This window comes from Phocoena phocoena, chromosome 18 (assembly GCF_963924675.1).
Source record: "Phocoena phocoena chromosome 18, mPhoPho1.1, whole genome shotgun sequence".
NCBI lineage: Eukaryota > Metazoa > Chordata > Mammalia > Artiodactyla > Phocoenidae > Phocoena > Phocoena phocoena.
In genome coordinates, this window is record NC_089236.1 from 15,415,275 (window position 1) to 15,440,274 (window position 25,000).

The 25,000-nt window shown below is 40.0% G+C and overlaps 1 protein-coding gene across 1 annotated transcript in view; it reads right to left on the reverse strand.

Moving 5' to 3' along the window:
* The window catches only part of LOC136137508 (phosphatidylinositol 3,4,5-trisphosphate 3-phosphatase TPTE2-like), a 50,115-nt gene that overhangs the window by 12,685 nt on the left and 12,430 nt on the right, over nt 1–25,000 (reverse strand). Inside the window, exons 8-13 of the mRNA XM_065895913.1 lie at nt 24,432–24,513; nt 24,238–24,326; nt 17,544–17,605; nt 15,792–15,872; nt 12,372–12,477; nt 6,530–6,621 (exon numbers count right to left, since the gene is read on the reverse strand). Coding sequence (XP_065751985.1) covers nt 6,530–6,621; nt 12,372–12,477; nt 15,792–15,872; nt 17,544–17,605; nt 24,238–24,326; nt 24,432–24,513 — 512 coding nt within the window. The remainder of the gene's footprint in view (nt 1–6,529; nt 6,622–12,371; nt 12,478–15,791; nt 15,873–17,543; nt 17,606–24,237; nt 24,327–24,431; nt 24,514–25,000) is intronic.

Consider the following 25,000-nt stretch of genomic DNA (forward strand, 5'->3'; position numbering starts at 1 on the left):
AAAACCAATTTTTAAAAACAAAGGCTGTGGGAGTTCCCTGGTGGCACAGTGGTTAAGAATCTGCCTCCCAGTGCAGAGGACACAGGTTCGAGCCCTGGTCTGGGAAGATCCCACATGCCGTGGAGCAGCTAAGCCCATGTGCCACAACTACTGAGCCTGTGCTCTAGAGCCCACAAGCCACAACTACTGAGCCCGCAAGCCACAACTACTGATCCCACGTGCCACAACTACTGAAGCCCACGTGCCTAGAGCCTGTGTTCTGCAACAAGAGAAGCCACCACAATGAGAAGCCCGTGCACGGCAACAAAGAGTAGCCCCCACTTGCTGCAACTAGAGAAAAGCCATGCACAGCAATGAAGACCCAATGCAGCCAAAAATAAATAAATAAAATAAATGTATACAAAACAAAAAAAGGCTCTAACAATAGACCAAGGGAAAAAAAGCATTACATAATGATAAAGGGTTCAATCCAACAAGAGTATATAACACTTGTAGATATTTATGCACTCAACATAGACATACCTAAATAGGTAAAGCTAATATTAACAGACATAAAAGAGAAATTGACAGTAATACAATAATAGTATGGACTTTAATATCCCACTTACAGCAATGAAAAGATCATCCAGGCAGAAAGTCAAAAATGACACGTTAGACCAAATGAACTTAATAGATTATAAAAAACATTCTACACCGAACAGCAGAATATATATTCTTTTTAAGTGTACATGGAACACTCTTCAGGATAGATCACATGTTAGGCCACAAAACAAGTCTAAATAAAGATTAAAACCATACCAAGCATCTTTTCTGACCACAACAGTACCAAACTTGAAATTGACTCTAAGAAGAAAACTAGAAAAAAAACACACACACAAACACGTGGAGACTAAACAACATGCTACTAAACAATCCAATGGGTCACTGAAGAAATCAGAGAAAATTTTAAAAACACCTTAAGACAAATGAAAATGGAAACACAACATTCCAAAATCTCTGGGACACAGCAAAAGGAGTTCTAAAAAGCAAGTTCATAGCAATACAGACAAAACTCAAGAAACAAGTAAAATCCCAATCTAACCTTAGCCCTAAAGGAAGTAGAAAAAGAACAAAGTCCAAAGTTAGTAGAATGGAAAAAATCATGAAGATCAGAACAGAAACAGAGATTTTTTAAAAATAGAAAAGATAATTAAACTAAGAACTGGTTCTTTGAAAAGATAAACAAAACTGACAAACCTTTATCCAGACTCATCAAGAAAAAAAAGGGAGAGGGCCCAAATAAAATCAGAAATGAAAGAGAAGTTACAACTGATACCATAGAAATACAAAGGATCATATGAAACTACAGCAACAAATTAGAAAACCTAGGAGAAACAGATAAACTCCTAGAAACACACAATCTTCCAAAACAAGAAGAAATAGAAAATCCAATAGGTAGATTTCTAATAATGATATTGAATCAGTAATCAAAAAACTCCCAATAAAGTCCAGGACCAGACAGGTTCACAGGTGAATTCTACCAAACACTTAAAGGAGAGTAAATATCTATCCTTCATCAAAATATTCCAGACTTGGGGCTTCCCTGGTGGTGCAGTGGTTGAGAGTCTGCCTGCCAATGCAGGGGACACGGGTTCGTGCCCCAGTCCAGGAAGATCCCACAGGCCGCGGAGCGGCTGGGCCCGTGAGCCATGGCCGCTGAGCCTGCACATCCGGAGCAGCGGGAGAGGCTGCAGCAGTGAGAGGCCCGCGTACCGCCAAAAAAAAAAAAAAAAAAAAAAAAAAATTCCAGACTCATTCCATGAGGCCAGCATTACCCTGATACCAAAACCAGACAAAGACACTGCAAAAAAAGAAAATTACAGGCCAATATCCTGGATGAACATAGATGCAAAAATCTTCAGTGAAACATTAACAAACCAAATTCAACAACTCATTAAAAGAATCATACACCAGACCAAGTGGGATTTATTTTGGGGATGCAAAGATGGTTCAACATCTGCAAATGAAATTAATATGATACACCATGTTAACAAAGGATAAAAATCATGATCATCTCCATAGATGCAGAAAAAGCATCTGACAAAGTTTAACACCCATTTATAAAAAAAAAACAAAACAAAAAACTCCCAGCAAAGTGGGTATAGAGGGAACGTACCTCAGTAAGATAAAAAGACCATATGTAGGGCTTCCCTGGTGGCGCAGTGGTTGAGAGTCCGCCTGCCAATGCAGGGGACACGGGTTCGTGCCCCGGTCCGGGAAGATCCCACATAGCACGGAGCGGTTAGGCCCATGAGCCATGGCCGCTGAGCCTGCGCGTCCGGAGCCTGTGCTCCGCAACAGGAGAGGCCACAGCAGTGAGAGGCCCGCATACCGCAAAAAAAAAAAAAAAAAGACCATATGTAATAAATCCACAGCTAATATCATACTCAGTGTTGAAAAGTTGAAAGCTTTTCCTTAAGATAAGGAACAAGACAAGGATGCCCACTCTTGCTTTTATTGAACCAAGTATTAGAAGTCCTAGCCCCAGCAATTAGACAGTAAAAAGAAATAACACAAATCTAAATTGGAAAGGAAGAAGTAAAACTCACTATTTGCTGATGGCATGGTACTATATATAGGAAATGCTAAAGACTCCACCAAAAAACTATTCAGATAAATGAATTCAGTGAAGTTGCAGGATACAAAAGTAATGTATAGAAATCTGTTGCATTTCAATACACTAATAATGAACTATCAGAAATACAAATTAAGAAACTTCCATTTAAAATTGCATCTAAAAGAATAAAATAATTAGGAATACGTTTAACCAAGGAAGTGAAAGACCTGAACTCTGAAAACTATAAGACATTGATGAAAGACGTAAATGTGACACAATTAAATGGAAAGGTATACTGTGCTTATGGATTGGAAGAATTCATATTGTTAAAATGTCTATGCTACTACCCAAAGCAATATACAAATTCAATGTAATCCCTATTAAAATACCAATAGCATTTTTCACAGAACTAGAATCCTAAAATTTGTGTGGAACCACAAAAGACCCCAAATAGCCAAAGTAATCTTTAAAAGAACAAAACTGGAGGTATCAGTTTTTCTGACTTCAAAATATATCACAGAGTTATAGTATTCAAAACAGTTGTTACTGGAACAAAAACAAATACATAGATCAATGGAACAGGATAGAGAGGCCAGAAAAAAATCCACACTTATGGTCAATTAATCTACAACAGAGAAGACAAGAATATACAAAGTGGAAAAGAATCTCTTCAATAAGCAGTGTTGGAAAAACTGGACAGTTACATGCAAAAGAATGAATCTGGACCACTACCTTACACCACATATGACAATAAAGTTAAAATGGATTAAAAATTTGAATGTAAGACCTGAAACCATAAAACTTCTAGAAGAAAGCACAGGCAGTCAGCTCTTTGACTTTGATCTTAGCGATACCTTTATGGATCCGTCTCCTCAGGCAAGGACAGCAAAAGCAAAAATGAACAAGTGGGACTACATCAAACTAAAATGCTTTTGCACAGTGAAGGAATCCTGCAATAAAATGGAAAGCTAATCTGTTGAATGGGAGAAGACACGTGTAAATTATGTATCCAATAGAGGTTAATATCCAGAATATAAAAATAACTCATACAACTTGAAAAGGAAACATCAAAAAAAGAAACAATCCAATTGAAAAATGGGCAGAGGACCTAGAAAAGACATTTTTCTAAAGGAGACATACAGACAGCCAACGGGCACATGAAAAAATGATCATTACTAGTCATCAGGGAAATGCAATTCAGAACATCACCTCATACCTGTCAGAATGACTATTAGCAAAAGGACAAAAAATAATGTTGGTGAAGGTGTGGAAAAAAAGAAACCCTCTTTCACTCTTGGTGGGAATGTAAATTGGTGCAGCCACTATGGAAAGCAGTATGGAGGTTCCTCAAAAACTTAAAAATAGAACTACCACATGATTGGACAATTGCACTTCTGGGTATTTATCCAAAAAAAAAAAAAATCGACAACACTAATTTGAAAAGATATATGCACCCCTATGTTCACTGTAGCATTATTTACAATAGCCAAGATACGGAAGCAACCTAAGTCCATCAATAAAGAAAATGTGAGGTATATATATGTGTGTGTGTGTATATATATACGCACATGTATGTATATATGAGTATTATCCATAACAAGAATGAAATCTTTCATTTGTGACAACATGGATGGACTTAGAAGGTATTATGCTAAGTGAATTAAGTCAAAGAAAAATACTGCATGATTTCACTTACACGTAGAATCTAAAAAACAAATGAACATAACAAAACAGAAGCAGACTCATACAGAGAACAAACTGGTGGTTGGCAGGGGATAGGAGGATGGGTGAAATAGGTGAAGGGGATTAAGAGGCATAAACTTCCAGTTATACAATAAATAAGTCATGGGGATGTAATACACAGAATAGGGAATATAGTCAATAATGTTGTAATAACTTTAAATGGTGACAGATGGTAACTAAACTTATGGTGATCATCTCATAATGTATATAAAATGTCAAATCACTATGTTGTACACCTGAAACTAATACAATATTGTATGTCAATTATACTTCAATTTTTAAAAAAGAGGAGCTCTGTAAAGAGAATCCAGTTCAGACAGGGGACTGGGAGGGCAGGGCTGGAGGAGGGGAAAAAGACCAGCAAAAACAGGAAGCAGAAATTAGAGTGTTGTGTTCCAAGGGCCAGAGGGGACCCAGTCTACCTGGCATGGAGACAGCAGGCCATGTTACAAATGCGAATAAGCTCAGGTATGATAGGGCTGTATCTTGAGAATTCAAGACCCAGGAAAATAAGAATGAAGTTGTTGAAGGTTATAGTGGAGCATTTCCTAGGTGATGAAGCTGGCCTGGTAATTATCACATCTAACATTTATTTAGTGACGTATGACTCACAGAGCAACTTCACATATATTATCTAATTCAATCCTCACAACACTTGAGATGTAACCTTTATTTTACAGATAAGAATACTGAGCCAGAAGGACTTCCCTGGTGGTCCAGCGGTTAAGACTCCACGCTTCCACTGCAGGGGGCATGGGTTCAATCCCTGGTTGGGAAAATAAGATCCTGCATGCCTCACAGCCAGAAAAAAAAAAAAAAAAAGAATATTGCGCCAAAGATATTAACTAGCTTTGACCGTGGGTACACAGTGTGTCTTCTGCTCTAGCTACAGCTTTTTACAATGAGAGCAGTATTTCAGGATGTGTATTGCAGGACCCTATATACTGCCCTGTATAAGGAGAAAGCAGAGGTAAGGAGACCGTTGTAGAAGTCTAGGCATGAGCAAATGAGGTCCTGGACCGGGTAGTGGCAATGGGAACAGACAGGAAGGGAGCGAGTGAAGAGAGATTCCAGTGGTCTCATTAGCAGGAATTGGTGACTAACTGGATTTAGGGGCCGCGGGCAAAGAGAGAATCAAAGATGATACCAGATTTGAAAGTCTGAGTAAGAGAATGCTGGTGTCGTTTGCAGAAGCAGATGAAAAGTTCATTGGATAAATTTGGATTGACAACTGTGTTTGAATTGCTGGGGTAGAGAATGCCCACGTTGCAGCTCCTGCGTCTACCCCGTGTACGGGGCTCATAAATATGTGTCAAGTGAATGAAAGAAGATATTATAATTTAAAGTAGGGGAACGGATGTGTAGAACCAAGAATAGAGTATGTGTGGAGATAAGAACAGAAAGCCAGGGATGAGGCTTGGGGGGAGTGCCCCCTCCCGGGGGTCAGGGGAGTAAAAAGAAGGAAGAGGAGAGGTAATAGGAGAACTAGAGACCAAGGCCTGAGAAAGAATCTTAAAAGTTTATATTTCTTACACCCATGAAGGAAACTTTCCTGTTGCTCCAGAAAAGGTCTGTAGTCTTAACCATTTCTTCAGCCTTTAAGAAAACTGACTATTTGGTCCCAAAGAGATTCCTCCCCACGCCTGCATTGTTTCTCACAGTGCAGTCCCACAGGATATCTGAGTTCCAATCACTTGAGACATTGCTAAGTCTAGAGATTCCTGGGCCCCTTTCCAGATTTCCTGAATCACACTTTGGGGGTATAACTTAGGAATCTGCATTTTTACCAGTCTCTAGGTGATTTTCATGCACATTAAAATTTCAGAATCAGTGCCATATAATAAAAATGACCAAGAAGAAGAGAATATGGCTAAAAGTGACCAGATACATGAATTTAAAACTCTGACAGATTCCTGGGAACATGCTTGGCATTTGTGGAAAAGGGAAAGGCAAAGCACCACTCTGAACTGAAAATATATTCTGGAAAACTATTTCCCCTGAAAACTATTTTGAACAATAAATTTAACTCTTGACTCAAATCCAAACCCAGGGACACCAAGTTGGATGGTAACCAGAAAGCAACACGGCCCCTCCCTGTGGTGAGTGATGGTTTGGGGAGGGCAACATGCTGATTTGACATTGAGATTTAAAACAAACACTAGAATTTTCAGTTTCCATGCTGTCTCTTACCCTAGAGTTTTTGGAAGCAGAACAGAAAAAGACAGGCTTTCGTTGCATTATTATTTGTACTTTTAGATCATTTCCATTGCCTTTTCCAACACCTGAATGAAGTTAAAAAGTTAGGCTGGTTAGAGCAAAGATCAAAATGTCTCACCAATTAACAATACAGATTAAAAAGAGAAAAAATTATCCCAGCTAACAATGTGTCAATATTGAATCATCTGGCTCTTGTATGGATTTTGTCTTTGAAAGACAAGGCTTCAAAAGTTCAGTTCTGTCCCCTAAAGCAGAATTTATAAGGCTGGAGAAAAAAAAAAAAGGACATTGTTCAGCTTCTAAGATTTAGAATCCCATCGCTTCACCTTCATAGAAAAAAAAAAATTAGGGAAGGGGACGTGCAACCTTTCTTGTTGATGTGTTGCTTTCTTCAGACTTCTAATTGTGATGTTTCTTAATAATAAATAGTCTAGATTCCTCTTGCCCTAGTTTAAATCCAGTTTATGGAAAATATAGGAGAGCTGTATCCAAACGTTCCTGCTATGTTCAGCATATATTCACAGACAAATGGTTTCTTCTCCCTTTTTTTTTTTTTCAATTTAATTGACCCACTTACTTCAGCATTTCATGAAAGGGCTGGTTTCTCAAGCCTCCAATTAATTTTTCCGGCTTTCCTTTCCACCCTGCATATTTCACTTAAATATGCACAGAACTAAAGGTACAGAACTAAAACAAATACTCTAATAAAGTCATATATCCATCATTCTTAATTGTTATATTAAGTTTGTTTTGTGTTCATTTAATTTTGTTCTCACTAACACAATTAATTTGTCTTGAGGAATCATGGTTTCTTTGCCTCAGTTCCCTCTGTCCCATCCACCTGCAGAACTTCTCTCTACGGATGTCAACAGAAGTCAGTGAAATGTAGAGCTAAACCAAGTCGAACACTTATCACATGACAGGAAAAGGGCATTGCTTTATGAGCTTAAATTAATTCCCACACAATTAAAAATTTTTAAAAATAATTTAAGTATATTTGCATGATTTAAAAATAAAAGGTATAAAAGGCATGAAGTGAAAAGTCTCCATTTTCCCTATCTCCCACCTGTTCAGTTCTCCAGCCCCAAACAGCTAACCCCTATTACTAGTTTCTAGTTTTTTATGCATGTATAATCAAATATGAATATATATTCTCCCAGAGGTTTTATATGTGTATATACACACGAACAAATATATTCTCCTTTTGTTTTACAGAAATTGTTGCATGCCATAGCACTGTCCTGTACATGCATTTCTTAACACGTCAGAAATTTTAACTTACTACTAAGGAACCAGTAAAACGCTACAGCTGTTTCAAAGTACTGCACATTTATGGACAGATAAGGAATGATGAAATGAATTTACAAATAAATACAAAACAGGTCAATAATCAGTTGCATTCTGCTAGACACAACTAATTTGCATTTTTATGTACAAAAATTATTTGCATTATTGTCAGTTTTCTACAACTTAGAGTTGTAAGATAGCTTACAGACCATGAGAGGTGAAGGTAACCCTGGAGGTGGGCCTAGAGAAGACACTGCCCATTTCAGAATCTATCACATTTTTTCCTGACAGTCTGTTGTGATCATAATCTCAAAGGAAGATGATTCTTTAGGGTTTTTTTGTTGCTGTTCCTTCATTTGAAACATACTCCTTTGTCTTCTCATTTTGTTTACCTGTCTCTGTCTCTATGAAATTAAGTGAATCAGTTACCTATCCCAGTCTTGAAGGTGTGCCCTTGTGCAGGACTGTGCAGCCTGCGTATGCTCAGTGGCTTTGGTGGGAGAAGCGAGCACAGGTCCCATGGGTCCCTGGGGTGCGGTGGCAGCCACCACCTTGGTGGGAAGCGGGGCTGGAGGGGCTGGAGCCGGAGCCAGGTGCGACCCTGTGTGTGAGAGAGATGGCAGTCTCCACCTTGGTTTGGGATGCAGCAGGGGCTCAAGGGTTTGGGGCTGCACTTCTGTGCTGGTTTTACATTTTCCCCACTGTGCACCCTTGGTTAGAGGCTGGGTCGGGGCCGGAGGGGTTGGTGCCTCACTGCTGAGTTGGTTTCTTTCCTGCTGGCAATGTCAGTCCCTGCCCTGGAGTAGTTTCACTCCTCCTAAATGTGGGCAGTGACCGAGCACTGGCCAAGGCTGCTTTCTCCCTGGTCAGAGTTTTCAGGCTGCTGCGTCTGCCAGGATGGGGGGATAAACAAGCACTCACTCTCTGAGTGAGGTCTCAGTGTTTTACAGCCTCCCATGAGCCCCACTGGCTTTCGAAGCAGCTAAGGGCACTCATCCTCCTGGTGTCAGACCCCAGGGCTGGAGTGCCAGATGTGTGGCTCAAACCCCTTGCTCCCCAGGGAGGCTCCCCAAGCCCATGACACCCCCCCTCCACGTCTGGGTCCCCCACCAAGGGTGTAGGTCTCGACCAGATCACTTCTCCTCCCTTCCTACCAGACTCCGTGTGGATTTTTCTTTACAGCCTTGGCCGCAGAAGGGCCTTTCTGCCAGCCTCCAGGTAGCTCCACAGGTAGTTGTATTTTCCATGTGTTCATGGGGGGAGGTAAGCTCAGCATCCTCTTACTTCACCACCTTGATCTCCCTCAAAGGGGATAATTCTTATCCCAAAAGAAGGCTGCTCTCATTGGGTTTGGCCTGCTTATTTACGTGGGTGCAGCAAGAATTTTGGCGTACCGGGCAGGCCTTAAGTTGGGTCTGCCAGCCGAGGCCCACACCGTAAGAACAGCTGCAAAGGGCACAACTTTCTGTCTGGAAGCCTTTATGAGGGATCTCAAATTAGACTTTTAAAATCCCCTATTTTATGTTAGCCTGAGATGAGGAAACCAAACCCATAAAATCTCCACCAGTTTTCACCTGCAGTACTTATAAATTTGTGTTAGTTCCTCTGTTCTCTAGATCACTTTACAGTTTTAACTAAACAATATCTCCACAGAGGTTAAGTACAATTCAAACTATGAAGAGAGAAGTCACAGTCTTAGGATATGATATCAGACTGGGACAATATATGAAATGCTAGAACTTATTAAAACCATTTTTAAGCTTAGAAGTTTGAGAAACTATTCCTAGTCTCATTGTTCACGTTAGAGAAAATGCATCAAAACTCCATCAGACTAAATGCCTTTTTGCCTGTTTGGAATAGTATAATACTCACAGAGGTTTGTATAGATACTGTTTTAGGGTTACCTCGGAGATACTGTGGGTTCGGTTCCAGACCACTGCAATACAGCGAATATCGCAACAAAGCGAGTCACACGAACGTTTTGCTTTCCCAGTGCACACACAAAGTTATGTTTACACTATACTGGTCTGTTTAGTGTGCCATAGCATTATGTCTAAGAAAACTATGTACATACCTTCATTAAAAAATACTTGATCGCGACTTCCCTGGTGGCACAGCGGTTAAGAATCCGCCTGCCAATGCAGGAGACACGGGTTTGACCCTGGCCCAGGAAGATCCCACATGCCACAGAGCAACTAAGCCCACGAGCCACAACTACTGAGCCCGCGCACCTAGAGCCCGTGCTCCGCAACAAGAGAAGCCACCGCAATGAGTAGCCCGTGCACCACAATGAAGAGCAACAACTAGAGAAATACGACGAGCAGCAACAAAGACCCAATGCAGCCAATAAATAAATACATAAAATTCTAACACAAACCATTAAATAAAAAAACTTGATTGCCACATTGCTAAAAAAAAACTGCTCACCATCATCTGACAACTCAGAAATGTCACAAACCTTTCATTTTTTGAACAAGTGCAATGTCTCTGAAGCACAATAAAGCAAAGAGCAATAAAACGAGGGATGCCTGGATTCCCACTGTTAACCAAGAGGACCCTGAGGGAGAAGATACACTCAGGTACAAAACAGGCTCTCACGCCACCAACTTGGCTTTAGAGCTGAGTTTCAATTTCCTAGAGGAAGACACTGCTCCAACAGCCACCTGGGTTGCCTCTCACACTGCACTTTCTGCAGGAAACAATGGGGAACAAGACATTGCTGTCCCCTCCCACCCACCAGCTGCCGGACAAGCCTGGCTCTACCCTGGGGACGTCTGAAGGCAGATGGTGTGCTGAGCGAGGCTCCACTCCAGCCCTGTCCCTCGTACATGACACACACACATCACAGTCAGAATGCACCTCATAGAGCACTCTGCAGCCCACGAAGGCTTCGCAGTTGCTCCTTTATACACACAGGCAGCCCCCTGCTGGAACAGGCTGTGTTTCCAGGGTCTGCCCGCACAACGCTTGTTTGGAAATCTAGACCAAAATTTCCCACAGAAACCATGCTGCTGGGCCGAAGTTTGTTTCCAGAAGCCAGAAACCCATGCAATCTGCTCTTGGTAACTCTCACAATTCCTCAGCCCTGCCAAGCAGTGGCGGCGATGCGGGCGTGTGGAGAGGGGAGAAATACGTAAATAATTTGAAAAAAGCATTTTATATTTTAACTAACGTAATTTTTTTTTGACTATGCAGTTTTTACACATATTCTAAAGGGTTCTCTTATTTCTGAATAATTGGACGAAGCGTTAAAAAAATACACATCTAGATCTTATTTTGTGTGACTCCTCAGAGGGCTAAAGGCAACAGGCTGTCTGGGTGGACACCAGCGCCCTCGCCCTGCAGCCGGGCCCAGGAGAGCCCCGGCACGCAGCACCGCGCCTCGCGCTCCACAAGCTGCTGTTGCTTTAGGGAATCAGAAGCATCACCTCCCGCTGCGCCTCCACACTGAGGGGTCCCTGTTTCCACCTCCCCGAGGGTGAGCTGTACAGGGAGGCTAGGCGGGTGACAGAGCAATAGAGACATGGCCTTGAGGCCCATTCCTCTCCCCTCCCCTTCCTTGTCTTTCAAGTCCCAGAGGTGGACGATCTGACCAATATCTCTGCCTCTCGGGGCGACGGCAGGTCCCCTCTTTCTCCTTACATTCCTGAAGCAGGCATCGTCAGCTCTTTTCAAGTTTATAAGGATTTTTACTCTTGGTAAGAACTGGTAACAGCTAGGGGGCTGAGAGAGCCCCCCACCCCCGCCCAGAGGCCAGGTTTCTCCCAACCCTTTTTCGTGTTCCTGTAGGTTCGGAAGACCTAAGTGCTGTTCTTCTAGGAAGCTGTCCAACACTGTGGTCAGCTCTTCATCCGTGTACCTTCCTCTCCTCTGCTGACACTCGGGGGCTCCTGAAGGGCAAAGAAACACGAGCAGGGGGCCTGGCCCAAGGCAGTTCTCAGTAGTTATTTGCAAACAGAATTTGTGGCAACAAAATTCATTTGCTGTTCGGGTATTTAAGACATCCTGATGGAGTTGCTGGGGGAGAGGGGGCTATGGGGGAAGAGGGCGGGGAAAGGGAGAGATCAGGAGATAAGAATAAAAAAAAGGTTTCTAAGAGGATTAGGGAAGAAAATGATACAGGGATGCATCTCCCAAGACAACCCTGAACCAGAGATGGGCATGAGGAAGAAGTGGTCTCCAGGTCTCATGGGACCTTCCCTCCCTTTACTCTCAGAGGCTCTACTCTGAAAAGGACACCCTGGGCTGAGGCCAAAGTAGCAATGAGAACAGGAGAAAGGGAAGGGGGGATGGAGCCCCCCAAATTGGTGATAGGAGAGGAAAGGAGAGGACACCTAAGCAGTGGTAACGTGGCCACAGCAGCGCTGGGCTGATGGGCAATTCCAGGGGGAGGGGTTTATACCTGAGGCTACACAAAAAGACAGCTATGCGTTGGGATTGTCTCTGTATATAACCATGAGAAAACCCTTCCGAACAGTAAGAACATTGGCCCTCCTGCCAATTCTCCAATTATACATAAAGCACTTACCTTGAATTGAATAAATAATGATTTTTTCCATCGTGAGTTTTTTCATTGGAGGAAGGGTCAAATTGTAGGTATTTTTCACCATTGCAAAATATCCAACAAATCTGTTCTGCAAAACAACAGAAGTCTCGATTTAAGTGGAGGTAAAAAGTCCTGATTTTTTTAAGGAAAATAATTGATGAAGGAAACATTGATCGGGTGCCATTATGGAACTAGGCATTTGTTGCCTCATGACTAAATATCTACCTTAGAAAAAAAATACTGAATGAAGAGCAAAAGGCAAGGAACAAGAAAGGAGCCAGGTGTTGCTTAGAGGCTGCTGGGACTGAGTGCAACTGACCAGAGTCAACAAAACAGCTAGGACAACAGGACAGCAGGATGCCATTAACTGCAAACGCGGGAGAGGTCGGCCTGGGATAGGAGCTTCATTGTGGCTGAGTTAAAGGAAGGTTTGTGCTTTGGGGAGCAGTAGCCTTCTCGGCATGAGAGAAGGGAAGATGGAAAAGCTCAGCGGGAGAGCGCCATAGGCCAGCAGTACGTTCACATTCTTCTCCAGTCCCAGCCAGTGAGCATCTCTCCACTTCCCGTTTCCCCAATTCCCTTTTTGCAAGGAAGCCTGGGGATTCTCTTAGCCTAGTCCATCTCCTGTGGCAAGCCGTTCACAAGGGCTCTCCTTTCTTCTAGAAGTTAAGAAGAGTTCTGGTACAGAATCAACCGGACTGAAAAGTTCATAGAGTCTTCCCCATCCACTGGGAAGTGTTAAGAAAATTAACCACCATCCTCTGCATTGGAAAGGACCAGTCCAGCTCTTAACTCAGGGGTGGATGAAATGTATGCAGTGCATTGAATGGCCACACTGCAGGATCAGGAGGGGGTGGTGTCTGAGAATTACTGCCGCACACACAGGGAACTCTGTCCTGGGGCCTCGCCAACACAGCCCTTGAGGCCGGGCCCCTGTGCTGCTAGCCCAGTGAATCAGAAGAGACTCAGCTGCGGCCTAGGGTATGCCAGTCCTGGAGTAAGTTAGAGACACTGCACGTGACTGCAGAGGAAATGGGGAAGGGAAGATGTGCCTGAAGGAGCTACATCTAACGTCCCATTGGCTCCTGCCACCAGATTCTTGACCTTCCACTAAAGGCTTGTAACCTACCATGGCCCTGTAGCTGCGTTTGCTCTCACTCTTCTTTCCCCTACAGCCCAGAACAACAGGCGCATGTAGCAGAAGTTAATAAAATCAACATCTATTTAGTAAGCACTCACTACAGACAAAGGAGATACTATATGAGGCACTTTGGGCTGCCAGGGTGGAAAGACGGGCAAGACATGGGCATGCAAAAAGGGTAGAGAAGACACGACTTCGAATAGCTGGAAAATAATGTAAAGCAACTTAGTCCCTAAAAGGAACACAAAGGGCTATAAGAACTCCCGAAAAAGCAGGAGACTACTTCAGGCTGGGAGGGCAAAGGGACTCCAGGACAAGGGGCCCTCGTGAGCACATGGGTGTAAAGTATAAACAGGCTGGGAAACGGCGAACAATCCAAACGCGTTAGAGCGTGTGAATGCACATAGCGGAAGAAGCGGTTGGAAAAATCAAATCTAGATTGGGAGTGCCAGGTTAAAACATATTTGTTGCCATTGGCAGTCAGAAGCCATTATGGATTTTGAGCGTGAAATGGCATGATTCGAGCTGGGCTTCAATAAGTTGATGTATTACTTATAGCCTATGGCTATCTTTTCTTTTTTTTCTTGTGTTGCTTGTGTTTGGCAGAAAAATATGAATGGATAAGGCTGAGTTCTTTGATCCCAAATGAAATGTCTAGAGCCAGCAGTTACAGTGTTCTGCTAACTAGGCCAAGGGTATCAGCTTTCGTCACTTCACTCAAAGAAAACTCTCCTTCATGGCCACATCCACATTTACTTAAGAATTCCCAACCATCTCTCACTTGGGTTTGAGGGGCCGTATAGAAAAGGCAATCCAAATGAGAAGCTGTGCACAGGATGGGAAATAACGGGCTTTGGAGTCTGAAAGATCTGGATTTGAGTTCTTAGTTCAAAAAGTTAGTTTCCCTGAACCTCGATTTCCCAGTCTATAAAATGGGAATCACAATGGGGCACACTCATTGAGTTATTGAGAATATTGTATTAGATAATGAATGCAAAACCCTTAGCAGGATTCAACAAAGTCTAAATTGTTGTAAACTCTATGGGATAAACGTCCTGGTTTCTGCAATAAACAATTTACAAGGAAAAAAGAAAGAGAGGTGGGAAACCTATAAACTAAAAGAGACATAAGGAGACATAGCAACCAAATGAAATGTGTGCCCTTGTTTGGATCCTGACTGAAACTAAGTTTTAAAAAGATTTTAAGATAATTATGGAAATTTAAACGAGGACTAGACATTTGATACTATTAAGGTATAACATTGTTAGGTATGTCAATGGTTTTAAGGGGTTTTTTTTTTTTAGAGTCTTTATGTTAGATGTCATATTAAAATGCTTAGGGGATAAGATGCTCTGATGTCTGGGATTTCCTTCAAAATAATCCAAGTTTAGTGTGAAAATGAAGCGTGTGTGTGTGTGTGTGTGTGTAGAGTGGGGAGGGAATGAATGGTTGGCCACATGACGAAATGATTGCTGAAGCAGTGTGATGAATATAAGGGGATTTATTGTATGACTGTCTTGACTTTTTATGAAAAAGTCCATGATAAAATGTTTTAAAAAGGAAAAAAAATAAGGTAATAACATGGGTCACATGGAATGTCTGAGTATTAAATGAGACAATATATGTAAAAGTATAATAGTGTCTAGTATAAAATAGGTTTTTGAAAAATGTTACTTTTCCTTTTCCTTTCTCCTTTGAAGTGCAGCCCCCCTCCCACCGACTCTGTCTCTTTTTCTGTCACTGTCTGTCTCTCCCTTACACATGTGTGCCCATGCGTGCGCACACACACACCCGCACACACACACACACACACACACACACACACACACACAATGTTCTACAAGGGCTGAATTGCCCTAATAGCAGTTTGTGAAAGACTCAGTTCCTCTTTACATGGAAATAAAGGGCTAGTGACTTCAGATAATCTTCAGGGGGTCTGAAACCTTAGGAATTGGACCTTCCTACCTTGGGAAGGGAATCAACTCCTGAACTCTGCAAACAATAACCAGTTAAAATGGAAGGCAGGGCGCTCTGGGGAGAACTCAGAGCAAAGGTGCAAAGCCAAGCCAACACCTGAGGCAGGGCTCCTGGCCTCTGGAAGGGATCAAGGCCTGTCACAGGGCACCCAAGGAGAAGACCACCCAAGGAGAAGATGACCTAAGGAATCACCTAAGGAAGAGAGTCTAAAATGAAACCAGGTAATAGATGCCAATCTTAACCTAATTACCCAGAGTGACCCCTTTTAAAGAAAGAGCACTTACCTGAGAAGGAGTTTCTATTCCCTGAAATTTACTGCTGGTGGATTTATCTGTTCGTCGTTCTCCAAAATAATAAAGGCTGTCCTATAAAAAAGGGGACAGTCCAGTCATGGGTCATCTGCACGTCCCTTTCCTGTATAAGGCATTCTGAAGTTTCTAAGGGCACATGATTTCCTTACGTCAGTGGTCTTTGGGCAGAGGCTATACCCGAAATAACAGAATTAACAAAGCCACATCAAGGCCTACTCTCATTCAAAGATTCATAAAGACAGACAATTTTAGAGCTGGAAGACTTTAGAGATAATCTGGTCCTTCTTCCTATCTTTCTATTTTACAAATGGAGAAGATTAGGACCAAAAGAAAGCCAAGTGACCTGCCATGGAGATGCATGCAGCCCGTCAGAGACAGCAAAGGCCTGAGCACCGGCCTCTGGCTCTGTCTAGGGCTCCAGACCAACAGCTTTCAAACTTTATATTTATATATTTACTTATTTTGGCCACGCCACATGGCTTATGGGATCTTAGTTCCCTGACCAGGGACTCAACCCTCAGCAGTGAAAGCATAGAGTCCTAACCACTGGACCTCCAGAGAAGTCCCTCAAACTTTTTATTTTTAAAGCTACAATCCACATTCATAAACCTGGGAGATACACACACACACACATACACACGCACTCACACAGAACTGAAACAAAAGTTTCAAAAACAATACTTACCTTTTGATATTTCCTATTCTAATCGATTCCATTTTATTTAAAAAATGCAAGTGACAACCCAATAAGTTGATTTCACAACTCACTGATAAACTGTGATCCATAGTGTGAAAAACACTGTCCTAGAGCATCCATTTTCCTAACTTGTGTGTCTCAAATTTGAAATAAAGAAGACGGTGGAATCAGGGTGCTGGGCCCAGATCAGAACCCCCAGCTTCTCTTATCTGGGCTGCAGGCTGAGCGAGAAGCAGAGCTGCTGGGAGCGTGCCCTCTAAGAGGTAGGTGGCTTTTCAGCAAGACCATGGCAGAAAAAGAGTGGGAACCCTGCTTTAAGACATAGCAACAGCCCATCCTGTCTTCTCAGAAATTTCCAGAGGGCACAGGCCACAGATGTTGACTGTGCAAAGATATAACATCCAGGAGAGACTTTGTTCTGAGTTGGAAAATGATGCCTTTTACCTACCTAGCACTTGCAAGGATGTTCAAGGTCCTTTAGAAAACTTCCCTAACCCATCTTCTTATTCTCGTGAGAAAGGAGGAAGGCCTGGAGCTGGTGGGATTATGGGTCTGGGGGAGGCAAGTCAAGCTTCTGTATTGCTGAGGTTTTCTTGAACTTTCACAACTTGACCTTACTCATTTCACATTAATCTGGACTCTGCTGTGTCCTGTCTTTAGTTAAAATATTCATATTGTATCCACGATGGATTTTTTGGCATTAACTTAGATTTTTTAAATGCTGCACTGGGATACTATTTATCTTAATTACTGAGATTTTTGGCATTCCCTTAAACGTTGTGTCCAAGGTGAGCGCCTCATTGACCTCACCCTCATCCCGTCCCAAAGAAAGAGGCCCTGAGGTCAGTTACTAAGAGTGCCAGTTAAATGAGAAAGTATCCAAACCAGGCTTTCTAATAATCACCTCTCCAATTATAACTCCATTGATTACCGTGACTCAGGGATCATGTTAACATCCCACCAGCGAGGTTTCAGAGCTAGCAAATTCAATCAGCCTAAGACAGCACTGGTAGGAGCATCTTTCATACCTCTGCGGTTGCAAATATTTCACTGGCAAGAAGGTAGGCACAGATCATAGTTCCAGTTCTTCCTAGAAAAGAAGTTAGTTCGTGAACCATTGCCCATGGCAGCACTTGGTATAAAACTACACTCAGAAGTATTTAGAGTTCATTTTGGATTGATTTTCTTCCACTCTGAAAGTGCTGGTTCAAAATATTTCAATTCAGAGATAGACAAAGCCCTTACACTGCTTGCTCTGAGGTTCTACCTGGAGTTCTGTGCTAATTGTGTGCATGGATGGGCACGTGTATGTTGTTCTTGAATCATGGCCCCTGGAGACTGCAGTAACAGGCAGAGGCAGTGAGCTCTGCTCCAGGACTCTAAAGCTAAAGAGATACCTACCAATTAAGAGCTAATTACACATCCTGTTTTCCTACTAATGTAAATAAAAGAAACTATAAAAGATAAAACGTGGACAGAACCCAAAACACCACCTAGCATTTGCCATACCTATTATTCCTTCCATTTTAGTTAGAGGTATTTTTTGTGTTATAAGACATATATTAAAGTAGAAATAACAGAATAATGAGCCCCCATATACCTGTTCCCCAGATTCGATAATTATCATATTAATTGTTATACTTGTTTCTTCCTTTTCTTCCCTCATCCTTCTTTCCCTCCCCCTCTCTACACGCACCCCAGCCCCCCACCAGCATGTTAAAGCAAATCCTTGATTTTATGTCACTTTATCCTCAAAGTCTCATGGTTTTTTTCTAATTTATATTTTTGTCCTGCCATACAAAATGTGAGTTAAAAAGTACATTGCATCTGTTCTTTCTACAATGAACTGTAGCTTTTGTCTTAGCCAGTATATGCTGAACTTTATTTTATGTAATTCCAAACTTATCCTTTTACTTTAAGATGCACCCTATTTTCTATTCTATCCTTTTAAAAAAATGAACCACTAAATTTATTTTGCAACCCATAGTTTGAAAAATATTCTAAGCCAAGTACTTCCAAAGAGGACTTTGTACCACCCTGTGCTCTGATAAGTAAAAGCTTCTTGCTAAAGGAGGCTACTGACCATTAACAATCTAGCTCTCTAGCATGGATAGTTAACATTTCAATTCTGGAGGACATCTCTGAGTCTTTACAGCTCTTATATATTCCCATTCGAAAAAAAACTTGCAGATTCATGTCCCAGTGGCTATGGGTAAGCACAACCACAGACAAAGTAGATGCCTTCTCATCCAGTCAAGTCAGGTATGCAAGGAATCATTAAAATGATTTATACTTGTCTTCAGTATTTTAACTTAAAACATAAACATATATTCATTCACTAAACTTTTGCTATTGGACAAAGGTTTTAAGTTTTTAACTATGGTGAAAGGAAATCTACCAAAATACCTACCAGGTATATCATATTAATGATGAAATGATGATAACATTCCTCTTAAAGCCAGGAACTAAACAAACTATCCACTATTCACTGCTTCTATTTACTACATGGCTTAGCCAGTATTGTAAGATAAGAAAAACAAAATGTATAGGGATTAAAAACAGAAGAAACAAACTCTCATTATTTGCAGACTAGAAAAGTCCAAGTAAATCTATAGGCTAACCCCTAAAACTAATGAAAGAGTTCAGGAAGATACAAGGTCAACACTAAGAAAAAAGCAAAAACTGACAGCTAAATAAGGGATGTCGGTTGAAATCTTTAGAGAAATTACTAAGGAATATAAAAAGAGTATACGACTTCCAAGCAAATGGTGGGGGTGGGAGGAAGGAATTATGCTGCAAAGAATTCAAGCAAACCAAAATAAAATATCAGTAAGGATATAGAAGATTTGAATAAAACAATTAACAAACAACCTAAGGGGCACATATAGAACACTGTTCAGGACAATGCATAATACACTTTATTGTCAAGTGCACAGAAAACATTTGATAAAATCAACCAAATTCTGGGCGATAAAGCAAGTCTAAATACGTCTCAAAGAACTAAAAAGATGCGTATGTCCTCTGACCACAATGCAATACAACCAGAAATGAATAACTAGAAGATAATTACAAAATCCTCATGTTTGAAAATAAGACAGTGTATTTCTATATAACCCATGAGTCTAAGAAACAAGCACAATGGAAATTAGAAAATATTCTGAACTAAATAATAATGAATATACATAAAAACTTGTGTGATGAAGCTAAATCTATTCTTGGAGGGAAATTTATAGCCTTAAACGCTAACTAGAAAAGAGAAAGGCTGAAAATCTATGAGTTAAGCATCCATCTCAAGAAGTTAGGAAAAAAACAGCAAATTAAACCAAAGAAAGTGGAAGAAAGGAAACACTAAAGTAAATGATGAAATAACAAATAATAGGGAAGATCAGTCAGGCCAAAACACATGGTGCTTTGAAAGGACTAATAAAATTAGTAAATTCCTGGTAAGATCAAAAGAAAAAAGAGAGAAGGCACCAAAAATAGCAATGTAAGCAATGAAAAAGGGAACACCACTGTAGACATTAGAATTGGATATTTTAAGACAATCTGATGCCAAGACATTTGAAAATTTAGATAAAATGAACAAATGCTTGGGAAAATACCCAAAATGCGCAGAAGAAATAAAATTATAAATAATCCCATATCTAATAAAGAAATTGAACCATACTTTAAAAACTTCCCCACAGAGAAACTAAGGCCAATTCCCCCACTGAGGCCAATGTGGCTTTACTACTGAATTCTACCTTACCTGTAAGGGAAAAAAAATGTCAACTTATACAAACTCATCCAGAGACTTAAAAAAAAAAAAGTACAACTTAATTTTGGTTTATGAAGCCAAAATTTGAAAACTATAGCCACTTTTACTCATGACATAGATACAAAAATCCTTAAGAAAATATTAGCAAACAGAATCCAACAATTTATTAAAAACTAATAGAGCACAACAAAATTGTGTTTATTTCAGGAATTCAAGGTTAGTTTACTACTTTATAATCAATGTAATCAACCAGATTAATAGAATAAAGGTAAGAAATCATATTATTTTAAAGACACAGAAAAAGCTTCTGATAAAATTCAACATTCATTCATTATAAAAACTCTTAGCAATTAAAGGAATGTCTTAATCTGATAGAGAATATCTAACACTAACACACACACACACCCTAAAGTAATCGAGATGCTGAAAGCTTTTCCTGTGAGAGCGGGAGAACAAGGATTCCTGCGATCATCACGTATAATTCAACACTGTACCAAAGGTTCTAGCCAGTGCTAGGGAAAAAAAGGATTGAAAAGGAAGAATTTAGTTCATTATTTCATACGATATAATCATGTGCCATAAAATCCAAAAGAATTTACAGACAAGTTAATAGAATTAATGAAAGAATTTAGTTAAGTTTGCTGATTGCAAGGTTAGTAAAATCAACAGCATTTACAGCATCAACAAAAAAACATTTAGGACATAAAAATTTCCAAGGGATATAATTTATAAGTTAAAATATCAAGATATCAAATATCTAGGAATAAATCTAACCACATATATACAAGCTTTCTATGCAGAAAATGAAAAGGCATTATAAAGAGAGATTGAAGAAGACTTAACTACATGAATGGATATTTCCATTCATGGATTGGAAAACTCAGTATTGTAAAGATTTCAATTCCCCTCTGTCTACAGCCTCAATGAAATTCCAAAGTTCCATCGTGTGTGTGTGTGTGTGTGTGTGACTTGACTGATTCCAAAATGTATACAGAAATGTAGATGACCTAAAAAACCCAAACAACTGTGAAGAACAAGATGAGTGGACTCCCTTGAAAGGAAATCAGGACTTATTAGAAAGCTAAGACAAGTAAGAGAGTTGTGCTACTAGCACACAGATAGATGAAAAAGCAATGAATAGATTAGAAAGTTCAGAAAGAGACCCATGTCCTGCAGAACAGCAAGGAAATGAAATCAGTGTGCTGAAACAATTAGACAGCCAAATGGAAAATGATAAAACTTGACCCCTTCCTCACACCACACACATAAATCAATTCCAAACGAAATAAAACTTATATAAGATAATATAGGACTATGTATTTTTAAACTCAGGGAAAGATTTCTTAATTAGGACACAGAACACTAACCTTAAGAAGAGACAGAACAATGTACACTGACTATGTTAGAAAAGAAGTGCTGTTAACCAAAAGATACTCAGAGAGAAATGGCAAATCACAGAGCAGAAAAGCTATCTTGTAATACTGTATAATACATATAACAAACAACAGAGTTGAAATTGAGAATATATAATGAATTCCTACAAGTCAACTGGAGAAAAACAAACAATCCAGGATAAAAATAGACAAGGAAATTAAACAGATACTTCACAAAAAAAGAATATGCAAGGATATCATAATAAACCTATGAAAACTTTCTCAATCTTATTAGTAACCATAGAAATGCAAATGAAAGCCATAATGAGATACAACTACATACCCACCCAACAGCTAAAAATAAAATGACTGAGAAATCCAAGTGTTGGTAAGGATGTGGAACACTTGGAACTTTTATGCAATGCCAGTGGAGTGTAAATTGTCAACTGTTTTGGAAAACAGATGACATCATCTATTAAAGTTTGAGATTCATTATCTAAGACAAAACAATTTTAGTCCAAGGTCTACACTCAACAGAAATGTGGGCACACGTGCAATAAGAAAAATGTATTTCATAGCAGCATTATAATAGTAGAAATTGGAACCAATCCAAATGTAATAGAAAAAAGCTTCCTTTTGCAGTAGCAATGTGTCTTGGGATGAATTTAGCAAAGATATACAAGACCATCATGAAGAGAAGTACAAAATATTATTGAAAGATCAGATGATTCAAATAAATAGAAAACTATTCATGTACAGCTCAATATTGCAAAGTTCTCAATGCTTCTGAATTAATCTATAGATTCAATGCAGTTCCAACAAAAATCCCAAATATGTTTTCTTGTAGAACTTGATAAAATTCTAAAATTAAATGTAAGAAGAGTCCAGAGATTTCTGTCTTTATCAAGATATATTATAAAGCTATAAAAATTATAATAGTGTGGTATAGAAAATTCACAGACAGTCCCAAATACATACGGAAACTTGGTATATGACTGAGAAGGGACTACAAGTTGATGGGGACTACATGAGCATGTAATAGATGGTTTTAGGACAATTGTCTATCCATATGGAAAAAAAATCTCCCTCCCCAAATTCCAATTAGATTAAAGACCTAAATGTAAAAAGCGAAACTTTACTATTTTATAAGGAGAATATCTTCACCACCTCAGGGTATGGGTGGATTTCTTAAACGTGACCAAAATGCACGAACCACACACACACAAAAGACTGATAAACTTCACTACGTTAAAAATTAAAAACTTCTACATGACAAAATAGATCATAATCAAATGTAACAGACAACACAGTGGAAGAAGATATTTGCAATACAAACTGCTAACAAAAAATTAGCACCCAGATTATTTAAAGAAGTCCTATAAATCAATAATAAAATATTTGGGCTATCATGATATTACTGGTAATGTGCAGGCATCAACCAACAAAAAGAAGCAAAACCAAGATGAATGAAAACTTGAAAAAAGGAGCTGTTCTGGTACAGACCAACTGAATACTAGCCTCTTCCAAACAATCCTAAAGGAAAAGCAATGAAACGCACATGGACACAGAATAGTGTGAGTCTGCCCTCAGAAAAAATAATTAAATTTGAAATGAAGGTTTTCCTTTAAGCAGGGAATTAACCTGATTAAAAGAAAACTAAAGCCAACTCTTAGATTATAATATTTTGGTTGAGCCATATTAAATGGCCTTTTTTTTTAAAGCAAAAGATGGTCCAAAGAAAGGCAATTCCATGTGGTTCAACCTCTGTATTCTTCTTTTACGCACAATGTTGTAAACTGCCGTACATACAGAATATTTCGACCTGTGGAACTAAAGATAGAACTTGCCTACTAACTCATGAGCTTGGAACTACTTTTCACATAAGACTAAAACTTTATTCTACTCAATTACAGAAGGCAGTTTTAAAGTGTGTTTTCCTGGAATTTAATATAAAAAACTGTTTCACAGCCCAACGAAACCATAATTCCTTACTTGTCAAAAACTGTGAAATATGCCTAGATGATTATTAAAAGCCTAAATCTGAATGAGAGAAAATCTGACTCAAGTTAAATTGGTTGAATTTACAACTGGCTTTCCCACCACCCCCATTTTCCCCCCACCAAAATCAACTTCTATGTATCATGACACTATAAAAATTCCAGTATAACTTTTGGTCTTTGAAATGGCATTGCTGTCGACACTCTTAACTTTAAAAGGTCCTCACAAAGTTTAAGAATAACCTTAAATAAAATGAAAAGTGCTCTGATGGTTTCTAAAGTTAAACAGTGTTTGTATTTTGACAGATATTTTGGCAAATCAAAAATGAAGAAACCCAAATAGTCAATAAACAAGGGAAAACACACTTAACCTTCCTCAGTTCTTCTATTCCTGCTTTCTTCTCTTCTTTACTCTTTCTTCCTTTCCTCCCCACTTCCTCCCTTTCCTTCCCCTTCCTTTAGTCTTGAAGCTAATAGAAAAAATGTTAACAATGATTAATACCGGTTAATAGCAGAACGTATCTTGTTGGTGTACTTTAATATATTTTTCAAATTTCTTTAGAAGAAGAGAAAGAAAAAGAAAAATGTTTTTTACCTTTGCCCCCCTTACAGTGAATCACTGTGATGTTTTCCTCATCTTGAGCCATCCACTCTTTTACTTCCTTGGAGAACGCCACCATCTCACTGATTCCAAGTGAAAGATTTTTAGTTGAATGAAAATACTTCCCCAAAAAATCAAGCCCTTTGTATTTAGCCCCCTTCTGACAGCCAGCTTGGCATCAAACTTACCTCAAAGAGGGGACATTGTGATCGTCAATCATGTATCGACGGACCCTATCATGGAAGTACTTAGCATCATAAGCTCTTTCACCTGAAATAAATGATGCACGGGTTGTATCTCTAACCCTAATAAACACAGTAAATGGTCAAGGTATAAATAAGTTATACTTTTCTATTTGAAATTCCTCCTCTACCTTTAAAAGGAGCTTTCTGTCTGGCTCCTGCTGCTCTAAAAGAAACGTAAGGGTCTCAAAAATAAAAGTAGGGGCTTCCCCCGTGGCGCAGTGGTTGAGAGTCCGCCTGCCAATGCAGGGGACACGGGTTCGTGCCCTGGTCCGGGAAGATCCCACATGCCGCGGAGTGGCTGGGCCTGTGAGCCATGGCCGCTGAGCCTGCATGTCCGGAGCCTGGGCTCCAAAACGGGAGAGGCCACAACAGTGAGAGGCCCCTGTCCCGCAAAAAAAATAAAATAATAATAATAATAAAAAAAAGTAGAGTAGTGTTTTGTCCGTCTTGAGTAACATAAGCCCAAATTATTTTGGTTTAATAGGCCTTACTTGTACTTTTCTAGCAGGCTA